General features: G+C 36.5%; 1 protein-coding gene across 3 annotated transcripts in view; it reads left to right on the top strand.

Annotated features, from left to right (window-relative positions):
• The first annotated feature begins 816 nt into the window (after positions 1-816).
• LOC307167291 (NACHT, LRR and PYD domains-containing protein 3-like) overlaps positions 817-16,213 on the top strand; it is a 120,556-nt gene continuing 105,159 nt past the window's right edge. Inside the window, exons 1-2 of one of the 3 annotated variants that reach the window (XR_013822749.1) lie at positions 817-937; positions 12,482-12,986. Coding sequence is in view for 2 of the 3 variants with exons in the window: in XM_079886275.1 (XP_079742401.1) it covers positions 12,535-12,986 (452 nt within the window). In the remaining variant the exon portion in view is untranslated. Of the gene's footprint in view, positions 938-6,815; positions 6,908-12,481; positions 12,987-16,213 lie in introns of those variants that run through there. The other 2 variants (XM_079886275.1, XM_079886276.1) reach the window with 2 other exon arrangements.

Genomic DNA, 16,213 nt, shown 5'->3' with positions numbered 1-16,213 from the left:
ACCCGATATGCCGGTTTTATACAACATGCCACTGCCGCTAATGAATGACTTGCCACTTACAAGCTAACTAGAGGGCATGGCTGAAAGGAAGAGGGATACGGTAAGAATAGAAGGACAAACATGCTGTGGCAGTTATTCTGCCGGTTACATACACATACATGCCAACCCTCCCGATTTTTCCGGGAGACCCCCGAATTTCAAAGTCCCTCCCGAAAATCTCCCGGACCGACCTTTCTCCCAAATTTCTCCCGATTTCCACCAGGACAACAATATTGCTACACCATCCGTCACTGGGCGCCGTTTCAGACCGAACAATAATACAGGTTACACCTCGAAGTCAAGCGCTAAGTCAAATTAGGGTCTAACCTCCTGAGGAGAGGCCTTAAGGAATTGAATTTGTCAAATAAATGAATTACATTTTTCTTTGCGTTTGTGTGTGTGTGTGATATATTTGACGACACCCACCCCCCCGCCACGATATGCTAAACTCACTGAATAAAAGACAAACACAATGATGAACAAGTAAAAATAACAATCGCAATAACATGTTGTTTAACTGAATAATTAAGTAAATATAATTTATTATAATATAAAGAAACCTCATGGCTTGACTTGATACTCTCTGCAGACTCCGACTCAGACGACGACATCTTTTTATCATAAGTCGGCCACCGTAGCTTCTCATTCGAGTTTGAAAAGACAGGGAGCGGGCGTCAGTGAATGCCGCTAAAAATCACACACTGCACCTTTAAGTTCCTGATTCACACTCCAGCCCAGTCAGTGGCAGTAATGCACCGTTAAGTTGGTTTGCCAACCGCCATAAAAACAAAAGAAGAAGAAGAAGCTGCTGCCAGTAAAACTGAAACCGAAAGCAGTCGATGACTGTAAATACGCCATTTCGGAAGATAGCAAATCAGCAATCGCTTCACATGTGACAGTAAGTTCGTTAAACTTTTCATAGCTTTAATATCGATAAAGTATTTGCGTCTAAACATACATTATGACGAACTCAAACACATGATAAAGTTGAAGGTTTACTTAGCCTACTTTCGGGATCTAGACCTACTTCCTGACACGTTAAGTGTAACAACTTAGGTAAAGTTGGTTTTATATTCGCACATTCGCACTTTTTTGCTTAAAAACTGTCTCAATAACAAGCACAATAAAGCACATTTTTGCAAAATAAAAGCAGCTACATGATCTTTAGGACAAAGATGGTGAACTACAACACTCTCCACAATCGATCAAAATGGGCAAATATTGTTTTAATGGCATACAAAGTTGCGAATGTCCACTGAATGTCCAATGTAGTGTAGTAAAGAAGATAGGGACTGTCTAAAAAGTTCTATTTTTTTTTTTTTTTCATTGTGTGCAAACATACAACTACATTTTTGCAAAGTACAGATGTACCAGCAAATATCTCTCACATTATGTGTTCTAATGCTATTGATTGTACTTTAGCAACAATAAAAAGTGCATTATAATGATTGTATTTAGGAAACCTGCCTCACTATACATAATGTACATAAATATTTTTAGAATAAAATTACATTAATTCACCAAAAGGATTTTTTACTATCCGAAGGTTGTAGCATGTTCCTAGTGACCAGTCTGACTTACTACAGGTGAGATTTTGACAAAAGGTCCCTTACTGTACGTACAGTTGACAAATACGTTTTTTTTAAAAATACTGTAATTCACCCTAAGTATTTTTTCGTGTTCCAAATGTTGTAGTGCTTTCCTACGGACCAGACTGACTTACTACAGGTGAAATTTTGACAAAAACTCCCTTACTGTACGTACAGTTGACATATGTTTTTTTTTTTAAATTACTGTAATTCACCCTAAGTATTTTTTCATGTTCCAAAGGCTGTAGTGCTTTCCTACGGACCAGACTGACTTACTACAGGTGAAATTTTGACAAAAACTCCCTTACTGTACGTACAGTTGACAAATACTTTTTTTTTTTTTAAATTACTGTAATTCACCCTAAGTATTTTTTTGTGTTCCAAATGTTGTAGTGCTTTCCTACGGACCAGACTGACTTACTACAGGTGAAATTTTGACAAAAAGTCCCTTACTGTACGTACAGTTGACAAATAAGTTTTTTTTTTAAATTACTGTAATTCACCCTTAGTATTTTTTCGTGTTCCAAAGGCTGTAGTGCTTTCCTACGGACCAGACTGACTTACTACAGGTGAAATTTTTGACAAAAACTCCCTTACTGTACGTACAGTTGACATAAGAATTTTAAAAAAATACTGTAATTCACCCTAAGTATTTTTTCGTGTTCCAAAGGCTGTAGTGTTTTCCTACAGACCAGACTGACTTACTACAGGTGACATTTTGACAAAAACTCCCTTACTGTACGTACAGTTGACAAATACGTTTTTTTAAAAATTACTGTAATTCCCCCTAAGTATTTTTACATGTTCCAAAGGGTGTAGTGCTTTCCTACGGACCAGACTGACTTACTACAGGTGAAATTTTGACAAAAAGTCCTTTACTGTACGTACAGTTGACAAATATGTTTTTTTTTTAAATTACTGTAATTCACCCCAAGTATTTTTTCGTGTTCCAAAGGCTGTAGTGCTTTCCTACGGACCAGAATGACTTACTACAGTTGATATTTTGACAAAAACTCCCTTACTGTATGTACAGTTGACAAATAAGATTTAAAAAAAATTACTGTAATTCACCCCAAGTATTTTTTCGTGTTCCAAAGGCTGTAGTGTTTTCCTACAGACCAGACTGACTTACTACAGGTGACATTTTGACAAAAACTCCCTTATTGTATGTACAGTTGACAAATATGTTTTTTTTAAAAATTACTGTAATTCACCCCAAGTATTTTTTCGTGTTCCAAATGTTGTAGTGCTTTCCTAGTGACCAGACTGACTTACTACAGGTGAAATTTTGACAATACCTCCCTTACTGTACAATTATCAAATATGTTTATGTAATGAGCATATTATTACATATGTTTATTACATATGTTTATGAAATAAACTGTAAATCACCTATAGTGTTTTTTTTTATATATCCCAAAGGTTGTAGTACTTTCCTAGTGACCATACTTACTTACTACACGTGAAATTTGGACAATACCTAATAATACTGTATTACATAATGATATAATACTGTAATTCACTAAAAGGGGTTTTGTTTAAGGCTGTAGTACATTAATAGGGGCTACATTATTATTAACAGTAGTGACTGAACCTGTACGCATTGGTTTAGCAAATCTGACAGATAATGTACAGCAATATCAAGGAGGCATTCAAGATACTGTACAGTGCACTGTTTTATTTCTATTAACTTTGTTCATTGAATACCACTGGGATTATACATAAAAGTTGTAATTAATTCCTCGTGGTTAGAGTAATATTTCAATTTCACTTCTTCAAAATTTTGCTGTTGTTGATCCTCTCTTAGTTTAAGTTGTTCTTATATTATCATAAACCCTTTAACTGATTGTTTTGTCAAGTACTTTTTACTTTACTATATTTTCTTTTAGTGAAGTGACGTAAAAGTTTAAGTAAAACAAATGTGTGTGTTTGAATACAATTTTTTCAAATGTTTTCAGTCAGGACTATTTTGGGTAAACAAAAATATTTAAGCAATTGAACATGTTATTTAATATTTATTCATTGCATTATGTAATTGGTTAACACACATAACTGTTAGTGGTTTGTTACATAATTACATTTTGTTACATAATTAATTCTTGTCACGTTTACCAATGTGAACAGTGCCAAAGATGGTACCCAGTGTATGCTGCATTGGACTATCACCAGACAAGCTACCTGGAAAAGATGCCCAATGGTTGTGCTCACTGTGTACCTTAAACAGTGGAACATCATTAAAGAATATTTGCTGAAACTTCTGCTTTATTGTCCTTGTTGCAATATGGATTACCACTGTATATATGTATTTTGGGACTTACAGTTAAAGACCCAAGGACCAGATATGATTTATTAAGACCAGGAGTTAGAAGTGCAGTCAATTTAAGACAAGAGTCAGAATTATAATAAATTAAAGGAAATTTTACTGATAGATTTGAAGATAGATTGCAGTTTAATCAGGCAGAAGTCAGCTTCAAGAATAACAAGGAGTGATTACAGTAACAAAAGTGCTGACACCCTTACATTTACAAATATCAAAGCAATTATACCCTTCACCAAGGTCTAAGCTTTGTCATTGCTTCAGGTTGAATGATTCTGATTGGCTAATAAATAATCACACATTTTCTACACATAGATAGACTGAAGCATATCTCCATCAATTATGCGGCTGACATTCGGACCCTGAATTTAGGCAAGTCGTGACCTTCCACACTTGTAGTGATTGTAATGAATAGTAATTGGACCAATTTTTGAGTCTCTAGGACCAACTCTATAGCGCCACCACCAGTTAAAAATTTCCACATTAAAAGGTTTATAGGTTTACCCTTTGATCTAGATGTTAATGTAAATAGATGTAAAATGAAACTTAGTACACCTAATTCCACTCATTATGGTGATCACAATCAATATCTTACATTAAGACTCCGCCCATTACAGTAGTGGCCATTTTGAAAAGTAAAGTGTTCAGTTTTTTTTAGGGCTGTCAAAGTTAGCGCGTTAATAACGCGTTAACGCAAAATCATATTAACGGCACTATTTTTTTTAACGCTCGATTAACGCAGCGTGTATTTTCTGTTTGACCCGTGGCCCAAAACCTAGTTGGAGAAATGGAGATACACAGTGTTGCCAACTTAGCGACATTGCAGACCCATTTAGCGTTTTTTTCCCTTCAACAAAGCGGCCAAACCTTATTTAGTTTCTGAGAATCTACGTACCGCCGGTACTGCTCTCCCAGCACGCGCGCGCGCCTCTCTCTCTCTCTGCGTCTCGCGCTGGAGAGAGGAGCAGCGTTTTAATTCAGTTAAACACAGATATGATGTTGCTTCTCTAATTTTACATGCAAGTATAGCCGAAATCGCAAAACAGATATTGTGTTTATCTTATGTGTATTTGATTTCATCAGACGACGGCTCGATTATCAGGATTATTGTGCAGATTAACATCTTGGAAGGGAGAGCTGGTTATGTCTTAATGGGTCGCGTTTCAGTCACCATTTCATATTCATTCCGTTGTTTGACAACAGAAACAGTAAAATATACCAATGAAAACAGTTTTATTGAGAATTTAGCTTAATCAAAATGGGCACAGAGAGAGACAAATTATAATGTAGCCTAATAATAAATAATAAATGTACATTTAGCATTTTCAGAAGAGCTGCCCTGTCATGCAAAAATCTAAACATGTTTGTGTTAATTGCTCAGTGCAAAGAAAGAGAAGTAATGGGAACCTGGTATTTCTTTGTTCTTTCTACATGTGTCTAATAGACATGAACAAGTTCTTTGAAAAACATCTATGACCTTTGAAACATGTCTCGTCTTCATGCTCTATGTTGACTATGGTTTCAATAATAAACATAGCCTACATTTGCATAAAGCATCCATATTTATCCATGCCCACGTTGATTAGAGTATTACTAACTTGAAAAGTATTAATTTAAGGTACATTTAGAACAAATAAAAAAACGATTAAATTTTTTAATTGATTGACAGCCCTAGTTTTTTTGCTACTCCTCATTCAAATTTTGTTTAATTCTTACGACAATTGGCTAAGATGATCTTTGGACCGAGCCACACAGAAGTGACTGAACAGATTTTTGATTTTCGCTACCGTTCCCGATATATTTTTCTCCAAATTTGACCTGTATTTGTCTCCTTATGGTAGTTAGCTTAGCATGCTAATTGGTTAGCATGCTAACCAGATGCCATTCTTTCTAATGTGGCTCTTCAGCTATCAGGCTAACCATAAACTACATTAGCATTAAGCTAACTTAGCTTGCTAATCTGGTTAACATGCCTTTGTGTGCTTATTCTTACACTTAAGCCTCTCCTCGGCAGCTTGGTAAGACAGCGTCAACTGAGTGGCGCAAGCTGCTAAACCACGTGCCACGAGCCCCGAACCATTCCGGTTGTGGGTTTGAATCCTGTGTGGCACATTCCCAGACCACAAGAGGTAATGTGGCCTTAAGTGGTGGAAAAGTTGCTTCTGTTCCAGACATGGTGTCGATATGTGAACGAACGAACTCGATAAATACAACATGCAGTAAATTTATACAAAAATTATTCATTTCGAATTGCTTCTCACTTGAACTATGGACCTTCTTCTTCATCTTGCAAAAAACGCAACTTCCCAGTGGCGCAATGATATGAGTGATAGGTATCTGACCCAAAGATAATGGGTTCGAACCCTGCGTGGGATGATTTAAAAAAATGTGTGATTCCTTTATTATTCAACGTTGTATTAATCTTTCTTCCTCTTGGATTAGAAATAAGTATGTCTTTTTCATTCTGTGTTCATTCTCATCTGAATTTCTGTTCATTTTGAGTTAATTTTCACCTGTACTTCTGAACCAGCTCTTTTTTCTTGAATTTCTGCTGATTTACTCTTCCTGCTCTTGCTGCTGCTTCAGGGGCTTGGCCCCGTATCGCTGCTTGCCATGGGCGGATCTACAGGGGGGCAAGGGGGGGCAGGTGCCCCCCCACTCTAGAGCCTTGCCCCCCCAGCTGCCCCCCTAACTTTGATGGTCCAAAAACTGTACTTACAAAAACAACCCGCCACTATGTCTAATACATTTACCAAAAGTGAACAATTTAATTTTAATTTTTTAATGTATTATTCGCCCCTCCCCCCTGCCCCTCAAATAGTTAGTTACGTCCCTGATTCAAACGTGCAGAGCGGCGTTCGCTCAGTCTAGCTCACACACACTGCAGGCACAGCGAGTCTGCTGCGGTGCGGTGGTCCTGCAACTCGACTAGACTGAGCTGCCCCGGACAGAGCCTCTGAAGGTGAAGTGAGTTTCCCCAGGTGTAGTTTAAACACACGTTTAACTTAGTTACATTTGTAATGAATGTATTGTATGCTAAAGACGATTCAGCATCAGCAAAAACAGCGAGTCTATTACGTTAGCCAAAATCAGCGGTCAAATCGCTCCCTCGTGATTTGTAAGAGCACTCTTCCCTTTGATTAGCCTTATTTTGATTTTAGTAAAGACAAGAACAGCTTAATAAAAAATATAAAATATTGAGGGGCGGCGCTAGGGCTGGGCTAAGGGGGCTTAAGACCCGAATGTTTTTAGTAAAGCCCCGAATATTTTGTTAAATTGTCTTTCTCATAGAGCAAAACAATTAATCAGAAAAAACAAATGTGAATAAGATTACAGCGGCCGCGATTACCTAATCATGAACAGTGCATATTACATTTTTATTTATATTTTTCCCTTTGCATAAAGGTACTTTTGACGTGCTTTTGCAGCGTTGAGCATTGTAGCCAATCAGAGACATGTCTGTTGATCACATCGGCCAATCAGAGGCGTTTAAATGAGTCGCTGTGCTGAAGATGTGTTTTGCGCAAGCTCACCGAGTTCACGTTCGCGTTTGACTCCAAACCTGTCATTATTATTGGCAATAAACTTAAGATGCAAATAAGAGCTTCACTTGATATTATTATTGATGCTGCTCTGATGCACTACATTACGCAACGGTCTGTTTGTTGTTAGGAAGACTAAAAGTTCAGCAGTCCAGCTCATCAATATCAAAATGATTAACGTTAAAGAAGTTAACGAATGCCTGGTAAAATGTAAGTAGATACATTTTTTATATTTGACTGTTTTACAATAGAAAAGTTCAACTACCGACACTATCCGGTGACGCAAATTACTCAACTTTTTATTTTTTTTATTTTATTTTTTTATTAAATTTTGCCTTTTTGAATTGAAAATATGCTATAATTTCCTTGATTCATTTAGAGAGAATGCATGTATAATTAAAAATAAAAAAATAAGTTGCAAATAGTTACAATTATTTTTATTCCCTTAAATCGCTTTTATAATTAATTAATTCCTTTAAATAAAAATACCCAATTTTAGTTTGGGCTGAAGCACCGAATATCCAATGCCCTTAAAACCGCCCCATAATCCATAATTTTACTGATGGGTGCCATTACACCGACATTACGTTACAACTCACAATACAGTGCCAGTTAGGAGATCGATCATTTGATTAGCTAAGCAGTCCTATTAAATCCAATTCCTCTCAGATATCACAGCAATGAAACCAGCCATTCCTGTTGTGAATTAAAAACTGTTGTAGTGTGTAAGGGCATGATTAAACAATAACTACTGTAGTTTAAAAGTGTTTTTGTGTTTGTTTTGTTAAAGCAATTCATATATAGGGATTCCCATGTACCGTCTACCCCTGCCACCCTGCCAAGACCTCTTGCCACCCCTTTGCCCCCCCATGTAAAATTTTCTAGATCCGCCACTGCTGCTTGCAGCTATATTTCCACTTGTTCCTTAACCTGTAACCAAGAATACTAACACACACAGACACAGTTTCTTCAAGACTGGATTTGGTGAGGAGGAGAGTCTTCTCAAAACATCAAGATAACATGTTCTTTCTCTCAAGGAGAGGATACTTTAAATCTAACTGTAAAGCCTTTAACTAAGAAATGGTCTCTCAACTATAAGTTTCAATTACTCCTGAGACCATTGCTATCAGGGTAGCCTAGAAAAGCAGATGTAGTGACACCTGTTAAAGAAGTCCATATTTCATCTCTGGAAGCCAGGCTAAATGAGCAAGCACTGTTACTGCATTCCGGGCATGGGCCAGACCCTTACGTTACACCTCAGATATCAAATACAGACTTATATTTAAATGATACATGAAATAACATTTCTGATAATCACACTGGTAATTTCTATAACAAATTAAAATCTCATAAACCTAGAGAAGTCATTCAACTCATTTGATGTTTAGAAGGAAAACTATTGATTAATACCTTGATTATAATCACTCATTAGACATTGAAGCAGCAGGGTGTTCCAGAATCCACTTCTTCAGGACTTCATAACAAAAACTTAACTTGAATCATTACAATAAGGGTGTTGCTTATTTATAACGTTGAAAATATGATTAGCCTAAAATATCTGCATTTTTTTTAATCAATGAAAGAAATGTGTTGTACAAGGAACAGCAGTTCTAATACCTACTTTTACCTAATACATTTATCAAAGTTAATTGAGTAGAGTGATCACTAGGAACATACTATAACCTTTGGAACATGAAAAAATACTTTAGGTGAATTACTGTAATTTTTTCATAAACATATTTGTTTATTGTATGTACAGTAAGGGAGGTATTGTCAAATTTTCACGTGTAGTAAGTCAGTCTGGTCACTAGAAAAGCACTACAGCCTTTGGAACATGAAAAAATACTTTAGGGGGATTACAGTAATTGTTTCATAAACATAATTGATTATTGTTGGTACAGTAAGGGAGGTATTGTCAAAATTTCACCTGTAGTAAGTCAGTCTGGTCACTAGGAAAGCACTACAACCTTTGGAACATGAAAAAACACTTCAGGTGAATTACAGTAATTTTTCCATGTGGATTTTTGTGTGCTGTATGTACAGTTAGGGAGGTATTGTCAAAATCTCACCTGTAGTAAGTCAGTGTGGTTACAAGGAAGCACTACAGCCTTTGGAACATGAAAAAATACTTTAGGGGGATTACAGTAATTGTTTCATAAACATTTGATAATTGTACGTACAGTAAAGGAGGTATTGTCAACATTTCACGTGTAGTAAGTCAGTCTGGTCACTAGAAAAGCACTACAGCCTTTGGAACATGAAAAAATACTTTAGGGGGATTACAGTAATTGTTTCATAAACATAATTGATTATTGTTGGTACAGTAAGGGAGGTATTGTCAAAATTTCACCTGGAGTAAGTCAGTCTGGTCACTAGGAAAGCACTACAGCCTTTGGAACATAAAAAAATACTTTAGGTGAATTACTGTAATTTTTCCATATGAATTTTTGTGTGCTGTATGTACAGTAAGGGAGGTATTGTCAAATTTTCACATGTAGTAAGTCAGTGTGGTCACTAGGAAAGCACTACAGCCTTTGGAACATGAAAAAATGATTTAGGTGAATTACAGTAATTTTTTCATAAACGTATTTGATAATTGTACGTACAGTAAAGGAGGTATTGTCAAAATTTCACCTGTAGTAAGTCAGTCTAGTCACTAGGAAAGCACTACAGCCTTTGGAACATGAAAAAATACTTTAGGGGGATTACAGTAATTGTTTCATAAACATTTGATAATTGTACGTACAGTAAAGGAGGTATTGTCAACATTTTACGTGTAGTAAGTCAGTGTGGTCACTAGGAAAGCACTACAGCCTTTGGAACATGAAAAAATACTTTAGGGGGATTACAGTAATTGTTTCATAAACATATTTGATTATTGTTGGTACAGTAAGGGAGGTATTGTCAAAATTTCACCTGTAGTAAGTCAGTCTGGTCACTAGGAAAGCACTACAGCCTTTGGAACATGAAAAAAACACTTTAGGTGAATTACTGTAATTTTTCCATGTGGATTTTTGTGTGCTGTATGTAGGGCTGTCACTTTTGAGAGAAATCAAATTCGAACGGATATCGAATATCAAGAAATGTATTCGAATATATTCGAATATCTACGAGTAAAATGTAAAATGAAGTTAACGAACAACCTCGATCCATCAGGAAACGCCACATGGTCGCTGAATTTCACTGCGCTTCATGAAGAGTTTTTCTTTTGCGTGAAAAAGCCGTTCGCCGGAGATGTGTTAAAGGGAGTGCATTCATGATTAGGCTACCGGTATAATAATCCTCCTGGCGCCGGGTCTAAGTGAGTAATGTTCTCTTACCTTTGTTATTTGATTAACATTAATGACACTTTAAGACCAGCCGCTGCGGACAGAGACGCGATCTGACACGCGTCGCATTTTCGCACATCTCTCCGTTCATTTAAGACTTTATTTAAATAATTTAAGACTGCTCTTATGAGGACACTCGACAAAACGGACATTTGGCATAATTTGTGTGTTATGGTTTGTTCAAGCCCGAAAGAGAACTCGATACTGACGCGCGTCTTTTCTGTGGGTCGTGTGTGTGTGTGTGTGTGTGCGTAATAGGCAGGAATTACAGCGCGGACTCTTTTGTCTTGTCGTTATCTTCCATTTTCAAAACAAGCTGGCTATTGGCTGCTATTATTCGCTTGATTTGGTCATGGGCCTACGCTACAATACGTTTAGAGCGGCCGCTACTGGATGAGATGGCAAACAATAAAATAAAAAGCAAACGGTCTAATCATAGACTGTAAAAAATGCGCAAAACATGGCACTTTAAAAACCGAATAGTTTATTTATAGTTCGGTTTCGGATATTTCACGTCATGTTCGAATGCATATTCGAATATCGAATAAAAAGTGACAGCCCTAGCTGTATGTACAGTTAGGGAGGTATTGTCAAAATCTCACCTGTAGTAAGTCGGTCTGGTCACTGGGAGAGCACTACAGCCTTTGGAACTTGAAAAAACATTACAGTAATTTTTTCAAATTAATATTTGTATAGTGAACGTACAGTAAGGGTGGTATTGTCAAAAGGTCACCTGTAGTAAGTCAGTCAGGTCACTAGGAACATTCTACAACCTTTGGAATATCCCTTTGGTGAATTATTGTAAGTTTTACATAAAAAATGTGTAGGCTAATAAATATGTGTAAATGTTATTTAAATAAAACATATTTGCGTACTGTGTGTACTGTGATAGCCTACACAAAAGTACACTAAAGCAGTCTAGGTGAATACGCAGCAAATATCAAACCTGAAACTATTTTTACCCTGGTTGGCAACTTTTTATTGTATTTTTTTTTACTTGACTATGTTCATGGTGCTGTCCACGTATGTGGTACTGAAGGTCCTACATGATTAAGTCTGCAGCTTGTGTAAAGTTGGTTTTATATTCGCATATTCGCGGAGTTCCGCGTTCAATATCTCGTGAGCTGAATATTGTTACTACACAAATAACATTGTTTTAATATTTAAATCTTCCTCAAAACGAGCTTTCCTTCTGTAACACTCATACAGTGGTTAAACGTACACTTTCTTTTTCATTTAACAGGAGAATATTAGTTTAATGTTGAAATCTTCGGTTGGATTTAAATACGTATTTAATTATTTTTTATTATCTATATTATAATGTGTATTGAGTGACAAGGTAATACTGGGCAAAGAAATTGTGGTCATAGGATAAACACATAAAATCAGCATCATATCTGCTTAATGCGAGAGGGATTGTGAAAAACACCTGCAAGAGTTCAGCTGTGTCATTAAAGTGAAGGTGAATCCAGTGTTTAAACGAGGCTGCTGTGTTTGAAAGTGTGGCCGACATGTCGGACATGTTGGTCTATAAACAAACACTATACTGGAGAAAAACTGTTGTTAAATTAAAATGAAGTAAATGCCATTAAATAAAATGTATAAAAATTGAATTGTGTTAAAATTCAATTATGTTTTGGGCATGTCCTCTGTGTCCACATACAGGCCTATAAATAAAGTGTCACATCAAGGAGGAAGAGGAGAAACGTACCTTTCAAATGAGTGTGTGTGAGGAGAGAGAGGAGGAGGCGTCTGTTCACACTCAGAGAGCAACATCTCCAGTATCCAGCTGTGTGTCTATGAAGAGTAACAACTCCATGGCTTTTCCCCCTGGTCTCAGTGATGGACCATCTTCAGGATTCAGCTGTGTGTCCATGAAGAGTAACATCTCCATGATAGATCCCCCTGATCTCAGTGATGGACAATCTCCAGTATCCAGCTGTGTGTCCATGAAGAGTAACAACTCCATGGCTTTTCCCCCTGATCTCAGTGATGGACCATCTCCAGGATTCAGCTGTGTGTCCATGAAGAGTAACATCTCCATGATAGATCCCCCTGATCTCAGTGATGGACCATCTTCAGGATCCAGCTGTGTGTCCATGAAGAATAACAACTCCATGGCTTTTCCTCCTGATCTCAGTGATGGAGCTGCTGTGACCTCTGACCCTGTGTGAGTATCATGAAGTGCAGGGCTTTCTGGGCAGTCAAGATATTTTTTTGGTTCAATGGCCCTAAAAACTGTCAATAACACGCATATAGACAAAAACAAGTGTGTGTATGGTTGCACAAATAGTCGTTAAAATAAAGGGTAAAAAGGCTATATAAAATATTTATCCAAATTGATATTTATAGATGCTAGTCTTGGAATCCAGATAACTAGTTAGCCTCATTCGCCTCTTACTTGGCAACCCTAAACATAGACTGGAAAAATACCCAAACTTAAATAGTTGCTGAACTGTATTTTTCTTTTCTATTAATATAAAGCCTGTGCCTGGTCACCCTAAAACTGCAAGTCGAAGTGACAAATCCAACCAAATTGTCTTTCAAATTTGTCTCAAACGATCAATATGCTCTGGGAGTTTTAGGCGCAAAAAAGCATCAACATTGAAAGTCAGCTTATAACAATGAATTGACTAATTCACCATTAATAAAATTACGTTTACACTATTTTACTGTAATACATAGATTTAATGCTCTGTTTATAATTTAGAAATTATACTTTTGTGTGCAAAGGGTTTATAGAATGTTTCTAATTGTATTACTACTGTGGGGCTGCTTGATTTTGGAAAAAATCATAATCACGATTATTTTGCTCAATATTGAAATCACGATCATTTAACATGATTATAGGTGGGTGATATGATCAAAGTCTTGTTTCATGATATGAGAATTTTAAATGTCAGTGAAATTTCACAATTATACTTCAGCAAAAACTAATACGAGGTTAATTAATGTAAGTCAGTGGTTCTCAGACTGGGGAGGGGGGCACAGAAGTTCTAGAACATTAATTTAATTAAAAATATGTAAATTTAATGTTCGATATTTATCTGCATTTACTTTGAATAGTAAATTACTGTTCAAAATGATCCACTTTTGTTAAGGGCTGTGTCGGTCAACGTGATAACTGAGTACCATCGGCAGTGGTAAACTAAAACACATTTTTGTGCCCGTGAACGCTGTTTTACCTGGATATCAGGACATGAGTGAAGTACAAAGCCTTGTTTACAAAATAAATAATAGGTGTCGTGGAAATTTCTTTATCCTACGACTTTATCAAATAAGAGACACAGCGATACTTCTCAGAAGTGAATAAGCAATGCTTTATTTCTTGCAAGAAAGGCGTTCTACACACAGACAATGTCTAGCATGAGAAGGCAAAGTGTCCTACTCTTTTCAGAGTTAATATAGTACTTTCTTCAGCATCCACACCCTTCCTTAACACTTCTCGATATGAAAAAACAGAGTAATTATTCTTTAGAACACAGCGCACTAAGGACAAGGTTGAAACACAGCGCACTAGGGACAAGGTTATCCCACCGTATTTCACTCAAGCCTACGTGGGTTATGCAGCTGATGTCCATCAATGCATTCAAGATAGGTAAGAATAAAATTTCCATTACATAGGTTAGCAACCAAATGTTACATCGCGACAATGGAAACGCTTGGATTCGTGCCGAATGAGAGCGGTGTGTAGGTGAGAGCCCATAAACTATAATTAAATCATATGTCTATTAATTGTGTTTTGCGATTTTTCACAAATTTAACAATAACCTATTTCATGAATTAACCTGTTCCTCTGGACGTGGAATCTCTTGTTTCTTTTCCCAAATTGTCACTCACATCCCCTTTCAGAGGGAAGTTTTTTACATAATTTGTGCTTGTTGCACATGGTATAAAGGAAGTCAAGTTTATTAAGTGCATTTCACATGTGCAGTTAATTCAGTGTCGTTTTCTTCCGCAGCGCAGCATCAAATGCCAATTCATATCTTGCTTGTGCGAAAGATAAAATAAAGTCTTCTGACCTTTTACAATCAGTGTTCATTGCTTTGGAACATTGGAAGAAAAGACAAAGATATTAGGCAAGAGATGAACTCTGTCCTGCTCGTGTCCCACAGTCCTCTCAAAGCGCAGAGTGGGATATACGACCAAACATTTATCTTTGTGGGGAAATATATATATATATATCCTGTTCCAGGATTATATAATTTAATTTGCTTTAATTAAAATTGTAAGTTTGATTGAAGTTTGTATGTTTTGTGTCATGAATGGTCTTTGGGCTAAAGCGATGCTTCAAAGAGGGACTCACGCTGTAAACGTTTGAGAACCACTGATGGAAGTAAAAAGTCCTCAAAACAGTTACAGAAGACAAGTTAATCAGTCAGCAATACAATAAGAGCAAAGAAACTAAATTATAAACAAAACCGACAAAAAATACAACAGAACAAAAATACAAATTAAAAAACACTGCTTTAGGTTTTACAGGAAGATGTGCTAACTGTGGTATTCAGATAAGTAATAGCCTACAACAGAAATTGAATAAAGTAATCAAATGTAAAATTACACTGCTTTATACATTAAATATAGACTAATACTCAATAATACAATAAATAATATTCAAGAGCAGTGAGTGATTTTATCTTTTGTTGTTTGATTTACAATAATGGTTTAGCAGATTTATTAGGCTGCTGTCAATTTAAGAGCTGCACGGATCCAATATACTGTTACACACGCGCTCTTTCTCAGTGTTTATATTCCCTTAAGGGTACGTGTACATGAAAACGATGAGCTTAAAACAGAGAAGTTTTTCCTTTTCACAGAAGAACGGAAGAGTTTTCAGAAAAGTTAAAACAGAAGAGTTTTCTGCGTATTTACGACATTGTCAAAACGATCGTCATTCATCCGGATCCGCAAGAACGACTAAAAACGCTGTATTCTGCTGCCAGACCATTAAATGACAATGAAACACTATAGATTGATCAAGTAATACAGGGCTGCCAACTTTCACGCATTCACTGTGAGACTCACGCAATTGACACTTTAAACACGCTCTCACGCCACACATCCACTTTCTCACGCAGAGAAAAATCGTGGCGCAAAGAGGACACGAAGACCGACGCTTTTGGCGCTTGTAAACGTGACGTGACCGATCGCTGTAGCGCCTCAGTTCAAGTAAACCGATCAGCTGTTACTTTTTATTTAAAGATACAGTACAACTTACCGAAAGGTATATATGCCTCATACATAATATCGATCAATCAGTGTTTTTCAACCACAGAAAGAGGTTCTGTGGAAAGCCATTTAATGACCATAGCATGTTAGATGACTAGAAAAAAATAGCAATAGAGGAGTATTTTGCTAAATATGTGCAATATATTACATATTTATTATATTTTACTT

The sequence above is a fragment of the Squalius cephalus genome (genome assembly GCF_949319135.1).
Source record: "Squalius cephalus genome assembly, chromosome: 1".
Classification (NCBI taxonomy): Eukaryota; Metazoa; Chordata; class Actinopteri; order Cypriniformes; family Leuciscidae; genus Squalius; species Squalius cephalus.
The sequence above is the reverse complement of the archived record's forward strand: the minus strand, read 5'-3'. Positions and strand labels throughout refer to the sequence as shown.